At 41.2% G+C, this 20,823-nt stretch overlaps 1 protein-coding gene across 14 annotated transcripts in view; it reads left to right on the forward strand.

The window, feature by feature from the left end:
* The window catches only part of LOC129820109 (adhesion G protein-coupled receptor B2-like), a 557,707-nt gene that overhangs the window by 314,625 nt on the left and 222,259 nt on the right, over positions 1 to 20,823 (forward strand). For 13 of the 14 annotated variants that reach the window (XM_055876984.1, XM_055876983.1, XM_055876992.1 and 10 more), the window contains one exon: positions 19,066 to 19,152. In XM_055876984.1, coding sequence (XP_055732959.1) covers positions 19,066 to 19,152 — 87 coding nt within the window. The remainder of the gene's footprint in view (positions 1 to 19,065; positions 19,153 to 20,823) is intronic. The other variant, XM_055876988.1, reaches the window with a different exon arrangement.

Here is a 20,823-nt window from a genome sequence, read left to right on the forward strand (position 1 = left end):
TACAACCTTTCATGTTAGTCCTGTGTGCTTACTGTAAACACTGTTCATTACAACCTTTTATGTCAGTCCTGTGTGCTTACTGTAAACACTGTTCATTACAACCTTCCATGTCAGTCCTGTGTGCTTACTGTAAACACTGTTCATTACAACCTTTCATGTCAGTCCTGTGTGCTTACTGTAAACACTGTGCATTAGAACCTTTTATGTCAGTCCTGTGTGCTTACTGTAAACACTGTTCATTACAACCTTTCATGTCAGTCCTGTGTGCTTACTGTAAACACTGTTCATTACAACCTTTCATGTCAGTCCTGTGTGCTTACTGTAAACACTGTTCATTACAACCTTTTATGTCAGTCCTGTGTGCTTACTGTAAACACTGTTCATTACAACCTTTTATGTCAGTCCTGTGTGCTTACTGTAAACACTGTTCATTACAACCTTTAATGTCAGTCCTGTGTGCTTACTGTAAACACTGTTCATTACAACCTTTTATGTCAGTCCTGTGTGCTTACTGTAAACACTGTTCATTACAACCTTTCATGTCAGTCCTGTGTGCTTACTGTAAACACTGTTCATTACAACCTGTTATGTCAGTCCTGTGTGCTTACTGTAAACACTGTTCATTAGAACCTTTCATGTCAGTCCTGTATGCTTACTGTAAACACTGTTCATTACAACCTTTCATGTCAGTCCTGTGTGCTTACTGTAAACACTGTTCATTACAACCTTTCATGTCAGTCATGTGTGCTTACTGTAAACACTTTTCATTAGAACCTTTTATGTCAGTCCTGTGTGCTTACTGTAAACACTGTTCATTACAACCTTTCATGTCAGTCCTGTGTGCTTACTGTAAACACTGTTCATTACAACCTTTCATGTCAGTCCTGTGTGCTTACTGTAAACACTTTTCATTAGAACCTTTTATGTCAGTCCTGTGTGCTTACTGTAAACACTGTTCATTAGAACCTTTTATGTCAGTCCTGTGTGCTTACTGTAAACACTGTTCATTACAACCTTTTATGTCAGTCCTGTGTGCTTACTGTAAACACTATTCATTATAACCTTTTATGTCAGTCCTGTGTGCTTACTGTAAACACTGTTCATTACAACCTTTTATGTCAGTCCTGTATGCTTACTGTAAACACTGTTCATTACAACCTTTTATGTCAGTCCTGTGTGCTTACTGTAAACACTGTTCATTAGAACCTTTTATGTCAGTCCTGTGTGCTTACTGTAAACACTGTTCATTACAACCTTTTATGTCAGTCCTGTGTGCTTACTGTAAACACTGTTCATTACAACCTTTTATGTCAGTCCTGTGTGCTTACTGTAAACACTGTTCATTACAACCTTTTATGTCAGTCCTGTGTGCTTACTGTAAACACTGTTCATTACAACCTTTTATGTCAGTCCTGTGTGCTTACTGTAAACACTGTTCATTACAACCTTTTATGTCAGTCCTGTGTGCTTACTGTAAACACTGTTCATTAGCCCATTACAGTTTTTAACAATCACTTTGGCACTAATTTCAGAAACTTGTAGACACAAAACTCAAAACGGTCATCACTTGTAACACAGGCTGTCCAATGTTCAAAACATTGCATTGTGCATTGATATCTTTAAAGACACCTTGCACTTGCTGAATCATTGGTTCAAATAACTCATTTATCATGAAATACCATAGGAACATTCCTTTAGATCACCCACACACAAGATACCGATAGTTTCACTGTGTAGTTGTTCGTATAATCATTAAATATTGTAGTACAAAATATGTGATACATGTTTCATTATGCTACTACACGTAAATACATCACTGTAAAATAACTAGTAGAGAGAATACTACAGACACAGTGGAATCATTTAACAAAATATGACATTCTTTGAATCAAATCTAAAATAATTAGCTACAAAAAAATAAACAACAGTTAAAGGTCAACTGCAGGTTTCCTCACCATGGCCTGGAGAAGTGCGGCTACCATATACCTTCCACCTCCATGTGGAGAAAAATTCCTCAATCGGGTTAAGGAAAGGAGAGTATGGGGGTAAGCACAGGGTGGTAAATTGCGGATGGGCCTGAAATCATGCTTGCACCATTTGAGCATGGTGGAACCTGACATTATCCCACACAATGACATAGGTCATGCCATCAGCTCTACAGACCGGATTTAACTCATCAAGGAAGGTTACATTCAAACAGCGAATCATGTGGCTGCCTGCAACTCAATATATAGAGTATATAGAGTAGAGAGCTTTAGATGTTGTTTGACGAAACATTAGAACGGGCAAGATGAGTAATCTAAGCAACTTTGACCGTGGTAGGATTGTTGATGCCACACATGGTGATTCCAGCATCTCAGAAACAGCTGCCTTCCTGGGATTTTTACTCACTACAGTCTCTAGAGTTTACAGAGAATGGTGCGATAAACAAAACACATTCAGTGAGCGGCAGTTCTGTGGTCAAAAACACCTTGTTAATGAGAGAGGTCAGAGGAGAATGTCCAGACTCATTCAAGCTAACAGAAAGGCCACAAATGCTCAAATAACAGCTGTTTAAAACAGTGGTGTGCAGAAGAGCATCTCTTAACGTACAACACTGTGAATAATTCAGGCTGTTGTGGAGGCAAAAGGGGGTCCTACCCAGTACTAGATGGGTGTACCTAATAAATTGGCCAGTGAGTGTACAGTAATGTCAAATCTGAAAACATGGTCTGGAAAAGTGGTACATGGGACCATAGAAACAGTGTCTGATAAAGAATGATGATGAAATATTACATCCATCGATAATGTATTCCAATTGGTTGTTCCACGGTAATTGGTGTCAATGGATCTCTTTATCCTGAAACTTTCATGATCTAAACATAGAATATTGTTTGTCAGTTTCCATAAAACTCTGCATTAAGCGTAATGCAACAGTTACTTATCATTTTGAGCAGCTGTATCAATTGATAGTTAGATCATTGTAATGAAATGAATAGACAGTCATTTCAGATGTAATGTGTGAATTGCATTTTGAAATGGTAATACGTTGATGTTAAGTTGTGTCATTTTGAACAGGTGATTTTAGTTCAATGAACAAATGATCTTAACTTTATGTGTTTTGTATCCAAGCAATTGATCATTGGTTGTGAGTTTTGTGTCTAGAGTTGTGAAAAATGACATCAAGGTTCCGAAATTAGTGCCAAAGGGATTGTAAAAAACTGTAATGTGAGTACACTGCTCTACACCTAGATAACTCCCTGTGGCCGTGTGTGTGTGTGTGTGTGTGTGTGTGTGTGTGTGTGTGTGTGTGTGTGTGTGTGTGTGTGTGTGTGTGTGTGTGTGTGTGTGTGTGTGTGTGTGTGCGTGCGTGCGTGCGTGCGTGCGTGCGTGCGTGCGTGCGAAATGCAGTTTATAAAGCCAGCTTTATGAAATGTGCACAACCTTGAGTTTATCTAGACCAAAATGTGCACAACCTTGAGTTTATCTCGACCAAAATGTGCACAACCTTGAGTTTATCTCGACCAGGTTTACCTCATTTAGCTCAGCCTGTAAGACCTGATTCAGTTTTACTCTTCATTTCGGACCGGCAGTGAAGAACAGATACTGTGTGTGCAACGGTGTAATGTTTTCTTAGCGCCTTCCCAACCAATCCTTTCCAATTGTGGCATGTCAAGCTCAACAGTTTCCTGTGTGTATCAAGAATGATCCACCACCCAAAGGACAACACCCAACTCAATATTAGCAAGGTGTTCCTAATGTTTTGTACGCTCAGTGTATGAGATGTGTGTATTCATGTGCGTGAGTAAAATCAGTGTATGTGTGTGTGTTTGCTCGCGTGTGTCTGTACGAGTGTGTGTGTACACGTGTGTGTGTAGGGGTGTGTGTACGCATGTACAAGCATGTGTTTGTGTGAATGTGTGAGTGAGTGTGTGTGTGTGTGAGAGAGAGAGAGAGAGAGAGAGAGAGAGAGAAAGACAGAGAAAGACAGAGAAAGACAGAGAGAGACAGAGAGAGAGAGAGAGAGAGAGAGAGAGAGAGAGAGAGAGAGAGAGAGAGAGAGAGAGAGAGAGAGAGAGAGAGAGAGAAAGACAGAGAAAGACAGAGAGAGAGAGAGAGAAAGAGAGAAAGAGAGAGAGAGAGAGAGAGAGAGAGAGAGAGAGAGAGAGAGAGAGAGAGAGAGAGATAGCAGTATTGAGTGAAAGACAAGGCGGTGGAGCGTAGAGTAGCCCTTGTGTTTCCAGTGTGTTATCAAACAGTGCATTTTGGCTGACAGTCTATCAGTCTCCTCTCTTCCAGATGGACTCTACAGAGTAAATGGACAGGGTGAGGCAGCTATAAGCTCAGATTTTATGCCTGGAGAAATAGCTGTCTGAGTACCAATACACACACTTACCCACACTCACACAGATGCTTGTACACCCGTACAAACACACCCGTATACACACACACACTTTGATGTTACACGCACACATACATACACACATCTTATACTGTACACACTCACAGAAGCCATAATTGGAGAGGACTGGTTGGAAAGATGTCATGAAAAACATTACATATTGTCAGCCGTCTGTCACGACAACCAGAAAGCCAGGAAGTTGTGTCATTATGGAGTCCCTGGTAGGTCTATAGTGAGTGTTTGTATGAAAACACACACACACACACACACACACACACACACACACACACATACACACACACACACACACACACACACACACACACACACACACACACACACACACACACACACACACACATACTTACACACAAACACATACATGGACACATAAAAACATGTGCACATTCGCAGGCACACTTTACTCTACAGGCCTAAATCCCAGCTGTATGTGCTCTATCTGGCTGTCTAACCCTGCCTTCCCCCCTGGCCTGGCTGTTAGACTCAATACACGTTTACTGGCATGATGTTCATTTATCATGGCTATATGTGTGTATGTGGGAAGGACCCGGGGGGGGGGGGGGGGGGGGGGGGGGGGCGTGTTCACATGTGTTTTATGCCAGTGTCCTGGTGCTTTTGGCATTGTGAAGGGTGGCTAGAGGGATAGGCTAACTTAAGCGGACTTTGTTTATTCGAATGTATAGACAATTCTGCACTATATCTGCTGGATGCTTTGAAATAAGTAAGGGGGTGAGGGGGAGCACCAACATGCCAATCTAGAGGTTGCCGTTTTTCCTTTATGTTTCAAATACTGTAAATGAATGTCTTGAATGGAAGAATAAATTTACTGTATGTGAGAGAGAGAGAAGAGGTAGAGTGAGAGAAGAGGTAGAATTAGAGAAGAGGTAGAGTGAGAGAAGAGGGAGAGTGAGAGAAGTGGGAGAGTGAGAGAAGAGGGAGAGTGAGAGAAGAGGTAGAGAGAGAGAAGATGGAGAGTGAGAGAGGGAGAGTGAGAGAAGAGCGAAAGAAAGAAGAGGGAGAGCGAGAGAGAGAGAGAAAGGGGAGAGTGAGAGAGGTACAGTAGAGCGAGAGAGAGAGAGAGAGAGAAAGAGAGAGAGAGAGAGAGTTGATGTTGTCCATTGAGACCTACAGTATATTGCAGAACACTAAATACAATAGTAGGTGTTGTAAAGGTCAGTATGGATATTGATCAGACCTGTATTGTGTAGGTGTAAATCCTCCTGTTACTGGATTATTCACTCGTAATACTGTTGGTTATGAAGCAGGAAGATAAAATTGTTACCTACTATAGCACTTGTAGAAAAAAATATGTAGTAATATGATGTAAGAGGGGTATGGCCGGGGAGAAAGAGAGGGAAAGAGAGAGGGATGAAGGGTTAGACAGCTAGACAGAAAGGAAAAACACACAGATGAAGGGAAGATAAAGGTAGTGGCGACGTCACTCAGTGTGTGTGTGTGTGTGTGTGTGTGTGTGTGTGTGTGTGTGTGTGTGTGTGTGTGTGTGTGTGTGTGTGTGTGTGTGTGTGTGTGTGTGTGTGTGTGTGTGTGTGTGTGTGTCTCCTGAGATGACCCCTCTGTCCTGCTCCACTGACCCTCTGTCTGAAAGGAAGATGAAAGGGTAGAATGAACACAAACACACACTGCAACACCACCATACCTGCATATCTCTCAGCTCAACAGTACTTACTAACAAGACTGTGAATAGGAGGCACGCAACATTGTAGGAGGTTTGATTGATTAATGTATTTATTGGGAGAAAAGATGTGCTAATTACAACCCAGAGGATAACATGTTAAAGAGAGAGAGAAGAAGAGAGAGAGGGAGAGAGGGGTTTTCTTGCAATGGTGAAGGTGTAAATTTAGCAGTGGGAAGCCTGAACAGTATATTTGACCTTTCAGCTAACATATACAATTGTATTCAAGCGGAAAACCTAAGAAAATGTAAAAGAAATCTATCCAACCCAAAAAAAGGTGACCCACAAAAACTTAGCTCATGCCTTCACTATGGTGAAACACTAAAACATTACAGAAATACACAAAGTAAAAAATAAGGATCAAAGTAACAGTCAGTATCTGGTGTGGCCACCAGCTGCATTAAGTACTGCAGTGCATCTCCTCCTCATGGACTGCAACAGATTTGCAAGTCAACCAAGGCACCTGCAAGTTCCCGGACATTTCTGTGAGGAATGGCCCTAGCCCTCACCCTCCGATCCAACAGCTCCCAGACGTGCTCAATGGGATTGAGATCCAAGCTCTTCACTGGCCATGGCAGAACACTAACATTACTGTCGGGAAAGAAATCATACCATGAGCAGTATGGCTGGCTGAATTGTAATGATGGAGGGTCAAGTCAGGATGAGCCTGCAGGAAGGGTACCACATGAGGGAGGAGGATGTATTCCCTGTAATGCACAGCATTGAGATTGCCTGCAATGACAGCATCCGATGATGCTGTGACACACCACCCCAGACCATGACACCCTCCACCTCCAAATCGATCCCGCTCCAGAGTACAGGCCTCGGTGTAACGCTCATTCCTTCGACGATAAACGCGAATCTGACCATCACCCCTGGTGAGACAAAATCGCAACTTGTCAGTGAAGAGCACTTTTGGCCAGTCCTGCCTGGTCCAGCGATGGTAAGTTTGTGCCCATGAGCAACATTGTTGCCGGTGATGTCTGGTGAGGACCTGCCTTACAACAGGCCTACAAGCCCTCAGTCCAGCCTCTCTCAGCTTATTGCGGACAGTTTGAGCACTGATGGAGGGATTGTGTGTTCCTGGTGTAACTCGGGCAGTTGTTGTCGCCATCCTGTACCTGTCCCGCAGGTGTGATGTTCAAATGTACCGATCCTGTGCAGGTGTTGTTACATGTGGTCTGCCACTGCAAGGACGATCAGCTGTCCGTCCTGTCTCCCTGTAGCGCTGTCTTAGGCGTCTCACAGTACGGACATTGCAATCTATTGCCCTGGCCACATCTGCAGCACTCATGCCTCCTTGCAGCATGCCTAAGGCACGTTCACGCAGATGAGTTGGGATCCTGGGCATCTTTCTTTTTGTGTTTTTCAGAGTCAGTAGAAAGGCCTCATAACTGTGACTCCTACTCCTCCTCTGTTCTTCTGGTGATGTAGAGGTTAATCCAGGCCCTGTAGCCCCCAGTTCCACTCCTATTCCCCCGGTGCTATCATTTGTTGACTTCTGTAACCGTAAAAGCCTTGGTTTCATGCATGTTAACATTAGAAGCCTCCTCCCTAAGTTTGTTTTATTCACTGCTTTAGCACACTCCGCCAACCCTTATGTCCTAGCCATTTCTGAATCCTGGTTTAGGAAGGCCACCAAATATTCTAACATTTCCATCTCCAACTACAACATTGTCTGCCAAGATAGAACTGCCAAAGGGGGTGGAGTTGCAATCTACTGCAGAGATAGCCTACAGAGTTCTGTCATGCCATCCAGGTCTGTGCCAAAACAGTTCAAGCTTCTACTTTTAAAAATCCACCTTTCCAGAAATAAGTCTCTGAATTTTGCCACTTGTTATATACCCCCCTCAGCAATATGAATTAATTGCCCCCCATTTATTTTCAGAGTTTGTACTGTTAGATGACCTAAACTGTGATATGCTTAACACCCATCCTACAATCTAAGCTAGATGCACTCAATCTCACACAAAATATCAAGGAACCTACCAGGTACAACCCTAAATCCGTAAACACGGGCACCCTCATAGATATCATCCTGACCAACCTGCCCTCTAAATACACCTCTGCTGTCTTCAACCAGGATCTCAGCGATCACGACCATCCCTCATCACTGTCAAACGCTCCCTAAAACACTTCAGCGAGCAGGCCTTTCTAATCGACCTGGCCCGGGTATCCTGGAAGGATATTGACCTCATTCCGTCAGTAGAGGATGCCTGGTTCTTCTTTAATTTGGAGACCCAAATATGCTAATGCAGAACAGCACCCCCTATAGTTCCAAGAAGTTAAAAGTGCTTTCCTCACCATCTTAAATAAGCATGCCCCATTCAAAAAAAATTGAACTAAGAACAGATATAGTCCTTGGTTCACTCCAGACTTGACTGACCTTGACCAGCACAAAAACATCCTGTGGCGTACTGCATTTGAATCGAATAACCCCCGCGATATGCAACTGATCAGGGAGGTTAGGAACCAATATGCACAGGCAGTTAGGAAAGCAAAGGCTAGCTTTTTCAAACCGAAATTTGCATCCTGTAGAACAAACTCCAAAAAGTTATGTGACACTGTAAAGTCCATGGAGAAAAAGAGCACCTCCTCCCAGCTGCCCACAGCACTGAGGCTAGGAAACACTGTCACCACCGATAAATCTACGATATCCGAGAATTTCAATAAGCATTTTTCTACTGCTGGCCATGCTTTCCACCTGGCTACCCCTACCCTGGTCAACAGCTCTGCAACCCCCACAGCAACTTGGCCAAGCCTCCCCCATTTCTCCTTCACCCAAATCCAGATAGCTTATGTTCTGAAAGAGATGCAAAATCTGGACCCCTACAAATCAGCTGGGCTAGACAATCTGGACTCTCTCTTTCTAAAAAATATCCCCCGCAATTGTTACAACCCCTATTACTAGCCTGTTCAACCTCTCTTTTGTATTGTCTGAGATCCCTAAAGATTGGAAAGATGCCGCGGTCATCCCCCTCTTCAAAGGTGGAGACACTCTAGACCCGAACTGTTACAGACCTATATCTATCCTACCCTGCCTTTCTAAAGTCTTTGAAAGCCAAGTTAACCTGTTTGGGCTGCAAGGGCAGTATTGAGTAGCCAGATAAAAGGTGCCCATTTCAAACGGCCTCGTACTCAATTATTGCTTGTACAATATGCATATTATTATTACTATTGGATAGAAAACACTTTCTAGTTTCTAAAACCATTTGAATTATATCTGTGAGTCAAACAGAACTCATTTGGCACAAACTTCCTGACCAGGAAGTGGAAAGTCTGAAATCTCAAGTGCAGGGCGCGAAATTCAAAATATATATTTTTTTAATATTTAACTTTCACACATTAACAAGTCCAATACAGCAAATGAAAGGTACACATCTTGTGAATCCAGCCAACATGTCCGATTTTTTAAATGTTTTACAGCGAAAACAGCACGTATATTTATGTTAGCTCACCACCAAATACAAAAAAGGACAGACATTTTTCACAGCACAGGTAGCATGCACAAAGCCAACCTAACTAACCAAGAACCAACCAAACTAACCAACAAACAACTTCATCAGATGACAGTCTTATAACTTGTTATACAACAAATCTATGTTTTGTTCGAAAAATGTGCATATTTCAGATATAAATCATAGTTTACATTGCAGCTACAATCAGAAATTGCACCGAAAGCAGCCATAATAATTACAGACACCAACGTCAAATTCCTAATTACTATCATAAAACATTTCTGAAAAATACATAGTGTACAGCAAATGAAAGACAGGCATCTTGTGAATCCAGCCAATATTTCCGATTTATTAAGTGTTTTACAGCGAAAACACAATATAGCGTTATATTAGCTTACCACAATAGCCAGAAACACAAGCCATTTCCCAGTAGCAAAAGGTTAGCGAATCTTAACAAACCAGTAAAAGATATATAATTTTTGACTAACCTTGATATTCTTCATCAGATGACAGTCCTATAACATCAGGTTATACATACACTTATGTTTTGTTCGAAAATGTGCATATTTAAAGCTGAAATCAGTGGTTATACATTGTGCTATCGTAGCTACTTTTTCCACAACATCCGGATATTTTTCTGACACTTTTTCTGACATACATATTCTGACCAAATAGCTATTCATAAACATAACTAAAAATACATGTTGTATAGGAAATGATAGATCCATTAGTTCTTAATGAAATCGCTGTGTTAGAATTTAAAAAAAATTACTTCATTACGACATCCAGCTTCGGTATAGCTAGAGTACCCAAAAGTTGGGCGCCGACGACTAGTTCACATGTACGACAGATATATGAAATAGCATCATAAAATGTTTCTTACTTTTGCTGATCTTTCATCAGAATGTTGGACAAGTGGTCCTTTGTCGGGAACAATCGTTATTTGGATTTAGAACGGCCTCTTTCCCTCTTGAATTAGCAAGCACACTTGCCAAGTGGCGCGAATCTCTCCATCGTCAACAAAATCAGAGAACGGAACACGGCAAAACTCCCGAAAAAATTTCAATAATCAGATTAAACTATATTGAAAAAACATACTTTACGATGATATGGTCACATGTATCAAAGAAAATCAAAGCCGGAGATATTAGTCGCCTCTAACGGCAGCTAAACAGAAGGCAAATCCAGGTACTTCCTCGCGCTCTCCAGAAAACAGGAAATGGAAAAAAATTGTAATTTTTTTTTGCCACTCTGGCCTATTTTTTGCCTTACCTTCCTAATCTTACTACATTTGCACACACTGTATATAGATTTTTATATTGTGTTATTGATTGTATATTTGTTAATCCCATGTGTAACTCGGTGTTGTTTGTGTCTTACTGCTTTGTTTTATCTTGGCCAGGTCGCAGTTGTAAATGAGAACTTGTTCTCAACTGGCCTTCCTGGTTAAATAAAGGTGAAATAAAAAGTAAAAAAAATGTCTTAACGACCATTCCACATGTGCATGTTCATGAATTGATTATGGTTCATTGAACAAGCATGGGAAACAATGTTTAAACTCTTCACAATGAAGATCTGTGAAGTTATTTGGATTTTTATGAATTATCTTTGAAAGACAGGGTCCTGAAAAAGGGGCGTTTGTTTTTTTGCTGAGTTAACATAGAACTCAAAAGGGATGTTCTATCTGAAACCAAAAGGGATCTACCTGGAACTAAAAATGGTTCTTGAAAAAGGGTTCTCCTATGGGGACAGTCGAAGAACCCTTTTAGGTTCTAGACAGCACCTTTTTTTCTATGAGTGTAGGCTGGTTTGCATAATGAGATTATTATAAATACGTTAGAGAATATTTGTATTTGTCAAACAGCAGTCAAACATTGATCATCATGTCACCAGAATAAGACCCTCAATATTTTTGGGAAAGGGACATCAATCTCATGACCTTGCAATTTCACCATCCAATGAAGTTCATCATAACTTATTTCATCTGTAGCCGAATAAACTGCATGCTTTACCGACAAGTCGTAGTGGGAGGGACACAACATGACATTGCGTGACTCCAAGTTAACTTTTCTATGACGTTATTATATCAATATTTGGGCATAAAAGCGTTTATGCACAGACATTTATCGCATATTTAGTTTTACGGACACAAAAAGACCCCACCTTGTCTAGCGCATTTTGTTATGTCGACATTTGGAAAGTTTACCAACAAATTGTCTGTTTCCATGCTGCCTGTCGTAACATGTTTTATCCGACGTACTTAACGCGCATTAAAAAAGTTGGATGGAAACCCAAAACACAAAAAAATAAAATAATAATAATAATAATAATAATAGTGTTCCAGATCTGGCTAAAAATAATTACATTTAGTTATTAAAGAACCCCTTGCAATCTATGGTTGTGAGGTCTGGGGTCCACTCACCAACCAAGAATTTATTAAATTGGACAAACACAAGATTGAAACGCTGCATTCAGAATCCTGCAAAAATATACTCTGTGTACAACGCAAACATTGCATGCAGAGCAGAATTACTATCCCTTGACTATACCTGCTAGTTGTTAGGAAAAGAAAAGAGCTGTTAAATTCTATAACCACCTAAAAGCAAGTGATGCCCACACATTCTCCCACAAAGCTCTCACCTACAGAGAGATGAACCTAGAGAAGAGTCCCCTCAGCCAGATGGTTTTGGGGCTCTTCTCACAAACACATACAGACCCGAGGACAGCAACACAATTAGATCCAACCAAATTATAAGAACGCAGAAAGATAACTAGTTGACACACTGGAAAGAATCAACCAAAAACAAATTGGAGTGATATCTGTCCCTAAACAAAGAGTACACCGTGGCAGAATACCTGACTACTGTGACTGACCCACAATTAAGAAAATCCATGACTATGTACAGACTCAGCAAGCATAGCCATGGTATTGAGAAAGTTTTCCATAGGGAGACCTGGTTCTCAAGAGAAGACAGGATATGTGCCCACTGTCCACAAAATGAGGTGGAAACTGATCTGCACTTCTTAACATCCTACAAAATGTAAGACCACATTAGAGACCCATATTTCCCACAGATCGCACTGACCCATGAAGAATTTTAAAACAAGTCAAACACATCAACAACAGTCACCCACGAAGCATCGTTACCCATCGCTCCACAAAAGCCGCGGCCCTTGCAGTGCAAGGGGAACCACTACTTCAAGGTCTCAAAGCGAGTGACGTAACCGATTGAAACGCTATTAGCGCGCACCACCGCTAACTAGCTAGCCATTTCACATCCGTTACACCACCACAGCAGCAAGATGTTTGACCTGTTGCCACAAAAATGAGCAACCAGTGGAGAACAAACTACATTGTAAATACCATCGGTTTACATAGCTGATAATATAACACTTGAAATGTCTCTTTCTTTAACCTTTTGGAGTGCAATGTTTACTGTTAATGTCTTATAGTTTTTGTTGATTATGTTTGAAAAATAATCTTACTTTTGTTTATTAAGCATTCAGTGACATACTCAGTGCATTTTCCCCATGACATTAAAGCCCTAGGAATTGAACTGTGAGAGAGAGACAGAGAGACAGAGGGAGAGACAGAGGGAGAGGGAGAGAGAGAGAGAGAGAGAGAGAGAGAGAGAGAGAGAGAGAGAGAGAGAGAGAGAGAGAGAGAGAGAGAGAGAGAGAGAGAGAGAGAGAGAGAGAGAGAGAGAGAGAGAGAGAGAGAGAGAGAGAGAGAGAGAGAGAAAAATAATGTTTGTTTTCCTGACACTGTTATTGTGTTTTCCGTGACAGCCGAAATTAGCTGGTTGGTGGCGACTGGCGTTTGAATTATCATAACCCTATTAGCACAATCCCCAGGGAGATGTGTGATTGTGTGTGTGTGTGTGTGTGTGTGTGTGTGTGTGTGTGTGTGTGTGTCTCCTGAGATGACCCCTCTGTCCTGCTCCACTGACCCTCTGTCTGAAAGGAAGATGAAAGGGTAGAATGAACACAAACACACACTGCAACACCACCATACCTGCATATCTCTCAGCTCAACAGTACTTACTAACAAGACTGTGAATAGGAGGCACGCAACATTGTAGGAGGTTTGATTGATTAATGTATTTATTGGGAGAAAAGATGTGCTAATTACAACCCAGAGGATAACATGTTAAAGAGATTCCACTTGTTTCCAACGTGGTCCCCGATGAGCGACAGGGAGGAAGAGAGAGAGAAGAAAGAGCAACATTTTCCTGACACTGTTTTTGTCTTTTCCGTGACATCCTAAATTAGAGGGTTGGTGGCGACAGGCGTTTGAGCTATCATAACCGTATTAACACAGTCCCCAGGGGACGCGTGTGTGTGTGTGTATACGTGTGTGTACGTGTGTACGTGTGTGTGTGTGTGTGTTTGTGAGTGATTGAGTGAGTGAGTGAGTGAGTGAGTGAGTGAGTGAATGAGTGAGTGAGTGAGTGAGTGAGTGACTGAGTGAGTGAGTGAGTGAGTGAGTGAGTGAGTGAGTGGGTGAGTGAGTGAGTGTGCAGCCCAGGGGAAATCCTTCCTAATCACACCCATTTGACAGCCACACATGGGGTGTTCCCTTGAGCTCACCCCACTTCCCTGCATATCTGGAGATGGATGCTCTAACTAACAATCCACTCACTGTCACTTCCAAGTGCCAATTGTCAACTACATGTCAGTGCACTGTTCTATATACTGTAGCTACTGTTTTGACACGTTTGGTTAATAAAGTAAGAACCAGAACCAACCTACAATATACTTTTTCCCTGTTTATATGATCTGTTTTTGATTCCAAGCACCCTTTTGATTTGTCTACACAATAATAATTTTAGTTAACTTCTACTTCCTCCCAATCCCGGGAGCACCCCCACCAGTAAAAAAGCTGACTAGCATAGCCTAGCATAGCGTCACAAGTAAATAGTAGCATCTAAATATCATTAAATCACAAGTCGAAGACACCAGATGAAAGATACACATCTTGTGAATCCAGCCATCATTTCTGATTTTTAAAATGTTTTACAGGGAATACACAATATGTAAATCTATTAGCTAACCACGATAGCAAAAGACACAACTTTTTTTTCTCCACCATTTTTTTCCTGCATAGGTAGCTATCACAATTTCGACCAAATAAAGATATAAATAGCCACTAACCAAGAAACAACTTCCTCAGATGACAGTCTGATAACATATTTATTGTATAGCATATGTTGTGTTAGAAAAATGTGTATATTTCAGGTATAAATCAGAGGTTACCATTGCAGCCACCATCACAACTCTCACCAAAGCAACTAGAAAAACTAGAGATCATCGTGTATTACCTAATTACTCATCATAAAACATTTCTTAAAAATACACAGCGTACAGCAAATGAAAGACACAGATCTTGTGAATCCAGACAATATTTCAGATTTTCTAAGTGTTTTACAGCGAAAACACAATATAGCGTTATATTAGCTTACCACAATAGCAAACATCACAACAGCATTGATTCAAGCCAAAAATAGCGATAACGAATAAACCACCAAAATATATTAATTTTTTCACTAACCTTCTCAGAATTCTTCAGATGACAGTCCTATAACATCATATTACACAATGCATATAGAGTTTGTTCGAAAATGTGCATATTTAGTGGCACAAATCATGGTTATACAATGAGAAAAGTTGCCAAGCTGCCCAGAAAATGTCAGGAGAAATCTTTGGAGAGGCACCTATTCTAATCAGTAACTAATCCAAAACTTGACAAACAAATACAGGTTGGACAGCAAATGAAAGACAAATTAGTTCTTAATGCAATCGCTGTGTTACATTTTTAAAATTAACGTTACTTCAACATACAGTGTGCGCTAAAGCGAGACCGCACCGAAATTCATGGCGGAATTATTATTTGACATTTGTCAACATAAATACGAATTAACAACATAAAGATTGCTTACTATTTGCTGAGCTTCCATCAGAATCTTGGGCAGGTGTCCTTTCTCCAGAACAATCATCTTTTGGTTGAAAGATGTCCTCTTCTCCTGTAGAAATAGCAGCTAATGCTAGCCCTCCACCTGAGAGGTGTCCAACTCGTGATAGCGTGTGACAAAGAAACCCCAGAAAATCGCAATAAACTGATATAAACTGCTATAAGTCGGTTTAAAGGAACTACCTTATGAAGTTTTTAAGACAAAAATCAAATTAAATCAGAGCCGGAGATACAGAACTGCTAAAACGAAAGCTTTTCAGGACGCCATTGTGATGTCCCCCTTGCGCCAAGCGACCCGTTGAAAGAACGGTACTTCCGTTCCATGATCCTTTATAGTGTCCCAGATTGTGCAATCCAGTCCATTCAAATTCTCACCGCTTACTGACATCTAGAGGAAGGCGTATGCAGTGCATGTAGCCTCATAGCTTGCATGGGGACTTATAAACTGACCCTAGAACAGGGACCTCGATTTCAGAAATCTCACTTCCTGACAGGAAATGTGCTGCAGAATGAGTTCTGTTTCACTCAGAGAAATAATTCAAACGGTTTTAGAAACTAGAGAGTGTTTTCTATCCAATAGTAATAATAATATGCATATTGTACGAGCAAGAATTGAGTATGAGGCAGTTTAATTTGGGAACGTAATTATTACAAAGTCCCAACAGCACCCCCTATTGAGAAAAGGTTTTAAGCACCTTTAATGTGATTAATGTTGTCCTACTGTTAAGATAGAGGATTGAGCAGCCAAGTTAGTTAGTGTGCAACTAACAGCAACAGTTGAGGTTCAGGTGCAAAAATAGTTGGTATTTATTGACAGTGCAGGTAATGATGAGAACTCAATCCAGAGGTTATTTAAAAATGTACACATTATAAAACATTATGAAAAATAGCAGCCAAAAATACGTAGATGAAATAAACCGGAATGGTCAATATCAATATTACTTGACTCAAGGACAAAAGGCAAAAGGCCCTATAATTGACACTGACAATATATTCAAGTCACACAGCTGAAGATAACTGGCAGAGCTCTTTACAGCAGGAAAATAATCCTGCATCAACAAGAGATGTGAATGATTGTGTGGATTATAATTAATGGACATTTTTGTAGGGGTTGATACATTTTTTGTTAGGGCAAATAAAGTCTGACATTTTTAAGTGGAAATTACAAGCTTTTTTAATCCTTGAATACACTACAGGTTTGCATTTTCTGCTGTGCAGATTGAGGAGCATTGGCATCCTAAAGACCTACACTTATCTGGCATTAAACATTAACACCTTTAACCAGGTAGGTTCAATTCTTAAAAAGATTGCGCCGTTCTTTTCAAAAAAACGAAGCTCAGGACCTGAAGCAAGGATATGGATATTTTTGATAACATTTGAAAGGAAACACTGAAGTTTGTGGAAATGTGAAAATGTGAAATATAACACATTAGATCTGGTAAAATACAATACAAAGAAAAAAATATGAGTTTTTTTTGTTTGTTTTATGTTCCATCATCTTTGAAATGCAAGAGAAAGGCCACAATGTATTATTACATTTTAGGCGCAATGTAGATGTTGGCCACTAGTTGGCAGCGGTGTATGTGCAAATTCTTAGACTACTGAACCATTGCATTTCTTTTCATAATGTTGTCTCAAGTCTCCCCAAATGTGCCTAATTGGTTTATTAATACATTTTCAAGTTAACTGTGCACTCTCCTCAAACAATAGCATGGTATTATTTCACTGTAATAGCTACTGTAAATCGGACAGTGCAGTTAGACTAACAATAATTTAAGCTTTCTTCCCATATCAGATATGTCTATGTCCTGAGAAATGACAACCACATGCTAATCACGTACGTTAGCTCAAAAGTCCCGCAGGGGGAGGGGGGGGGGGGCGATCCTATAGAGGTTAACTCTTTCCCTAACCTTAACCTTAACCCTTACCTTTACCCAATTGAAATTGATTCGTAAAATGGTTAAGTCAGAGTTGGGACATCCCAAAGATTCCTGATTGCAAGGACCGTGGCGAAAGCTGCGGACTTCACCGGTGCGTGGTCATCTGGTAGTAGGAGCTAGCTCATGGCGGTGGGAAGGAAGTTGACAGGTTAGCAATACCAAACCAAAGAAAGACAATTAGTAAACATTTCTAAATTAATAGTATGATTACCAGACTCTGGTGTTTGTTCCTTTACATGTACAATATTTGAGGACTAGTGAAAGCATAGGATAGTAAGCAAGAATTTGTGGGTTTGTGTAGGGAGAAATGGAGGGAAATGTCCATCATGTGAATATAGCTCACAGACACATCATCACACCTATGCCTTCATATTTTGTCATGTTTGTTTTAATTGATGATAATGCCATTTTAAAGAATGTAGGCTATTCCTGATTGACGATAGTTCCACTTAAATAATGTTAGGCTATTCCTGATTAATGATAGTTCCCCTTAAATAATGTAGGCTATCCCAGATTAATGATAGTTCCCCTTAAATAATGTAGGCTATTCCTGATTGATGATAGTTCCGCTTAAAGAATGTAGGCTATGCCTGATTAATGATAGTTCCACTTAAATAATGTAGGCTATTCCTGATTAATGATAGTTCCGCTTAAATAATGTAGGCTATCCCTGATTAATGATAGTTCCACTTAAATAATGTAGGCTATTCCTGATTAATGATAGTTCCGCTTAAATAATGTAGGCTATTCCTGATTAATGATAGTTCCCCTTGAATAATGTAGGCTATTCCTGATTAATGATAGTTCCATTTAAATAATGTAGGCTATTCCTGATTAATGATAGTTCCACTACCTTTTACTGTCATATAGATACTACGATTCAAATTGATAATCTCAGGAACATTTCTGGCACAAAGTAGGCCTGTTCCTCCGTTTGTGTGTTCCTTTGTGTGTGTGTCCACAGGTGTGTGTGTGTGTGTGTCTCTTTCTGGATATGTGCTATAAGACCTCCTTAATAAACCATGTAAGCTTGGGAACTGAACTGAAATTGAAATGTAATATGGTTTTCTGACATTTGGGGATGTGTTTTACTATTGCTGGTTATCCTAAAGCAGTAGCTTTCTCAGGAGAGACAGTGTGTGTGTGTGTGTGTGTGTGTGTGTGTGTGTGTGTGTGTGTGTGTGTGTGTGTGTGTGTGTGTGTGTGTGTGTGTGTATCTGTGTGTGTATATGTGTGTGTGTGTGTGTGTGTGTGTATCTGTGTGTGTATATGTGTGTGTGTGTGTGTGTGTGTGTGTGTGTGTGTGCGTGCGTGCGCGCGTGCGTGCGTGCGTGCGCGTGCGTGTGGCAATTCAGAGAGAACTACAGTGTTTTCTTGTCTGAGTTTTTGTTCTTTGTTTCTAATGTAGCCCATTACTTAATGGGCTAAATTAGATGTTCATGTGTCCATTATTCCTAGCTTTGTTTATCTCATACATTTTTTCTGAGAAATGGTAGACAACTTCAAATAGCGGTTTCCATCACTGTACAATGCTTTGACATAACAGTATGCCATACTACAGTTACTTATATGTATATGTTCTGTTCTCTCTCTCTATCCAGATCCCTACTCAGACGATGATGACCTGAAGGTGAAGACACAGAGACCCAGATCAGCAGACCAGCCAGGTGTGTTTCAGGCACAGACAGGTGAGTCGTGATGTGTGTGTGTGTGTGTGTGTGTGTGTGTGTGTGTGTGTGTGTGTGTGTGTGTGTGTGTGTGTGTGTGTGTGTGTGTGTGTGTGTGTGTGTGTGTGTGTGTGTGTGTGTGTGTGTGTGTGAGAGAGAGAGAGAGAGAGAGAGAGAGAGAGAGAGAGAGAGAGAGAGAGAGAGAGAGAGAGAGAGAGAGAGAGAGAGAGAGAGAGAGAGAGAGAGAGAGAGAGAGAGAGAGACTGCGGCTGGAAGTATACATGTGATGTAATGGAAAAGAAGTTAGGACTAATCTGTTATATAATTGTATAAAATATGGTACAAGAATGTATATATTTTTTACATAAATAAAAAAAACACATGAAGCCACGCACAAACACACACACAGCCACGGCCTCCTTGGCCCCCACCTCTGCCATAAGGATACCCCACTGGGGGGAACCCTTGGCACTGCCTCTCCTGTTCTCATCCCTGTCTCCTCCTCTCCTTCTCCTCATCCCCTCCCCCCCTCTCATCCCTGGGGCTCCTGTGATGAGCTTAAGTCCTGACTCACCACATGTAAATTAAGATGTAATGCGATTAACGGACGTGCAATTAATTTGATTTAACCGTGCGCTGTTTGATGATGCCCCCCTCCAAGGACTTGATTTATGTAAACAGGGGAATAAAGGGGAGAAAGAGAGGTAGGAATGAGAGAGAGAGGGAGAGCGAGAGAGAGAGAGTGAGAGGGATAATACCAGTCCCAAAAATGCATAATTGCTCCTGTGGTGATGCTTGTGAAATTCCCTACTGCTGGTGTCCTTGTGCACCTTCCTCTGTGGAAGGAGAGCGGTAGAGAGAAGGATTTAGGAGTAAGAGTGTAAGAGGAAAGATGAGAGTGAGAGAGGAGAGAGGAGAGTGAGAGGTTTGGGGTGAGAGAGGGTTGAGAGTGAGATGGGCAGAGCGAGTCATCTTATAAAAGATAAAAGCAGGAGAAGAAAGAGGGGCCAACGGTCATGAATACATACATTTTTCCCATATCACCCCTCCCTTTTCTCTTATTTTCCCCCTCTCTTTCTCTCCTCCTCTCCCTCCTCTTCCCTCTCCTGCTCTCCTCCTTCTCTCTCTCCCTCCTCTTCCATCTCCCCCTCTCCTCCTCTCCTCCGCTCCTCCTCTCCTCCTCTTCCTTCTCCTCCTCTCCTCTCCTCTCCTCCTCCTATCCCCCTCTCCCCTCTCCCTCCTCCTTCCTCTCCCCCTCTCCTCCTCTCCCTCCTCTCCTCCCTTCTCCATCAAGGGCAGTCGTCAGTGAAGATTGTACCCATTTTCACTGCTGTCCCTTTCATTTAGCCTCTTACATTTGACATGCAACCCCTTCAAACCCCCCCCATGGGTCCGAATGTAGCACTATAAAGGGAAGTTGGTGTCATTTGGGACACAAACCATATTATATTAATGCTCATGAATACTATCTAAATCCTCATGAATATTACCTAAAGGCTCATGAATACCAGACCACAGGTTCCATGCCTATAAAGATGATGAATAGTACTGTGAAGTAATAGGGATTGAGTAGACCAAATATACCTTATTCATCCCTTTCTTTCTCTACCTCTCCCTTCTCAAGTCACATCATTGAAGTTAGATTTATAGACATGAAAAGACACTTCTCTCTCCTTCTCTTCCCCTCCCGTC

Source organism: Salvelinus fontinalis, chromosome 22, assembly GCF_029448725.1.
Source record: "Salvelinus fontinalis isolate EN_2023a chromosome 22, ASM2944872v1, whole genome shotgun sequence".
Taxonomy (NCBI): Eukaryota; Metazoa; Chordata; class Actinopteri; order Salmoniformes; family Salmonidae; genus Salvelinus; species Salvelinus fontinalis.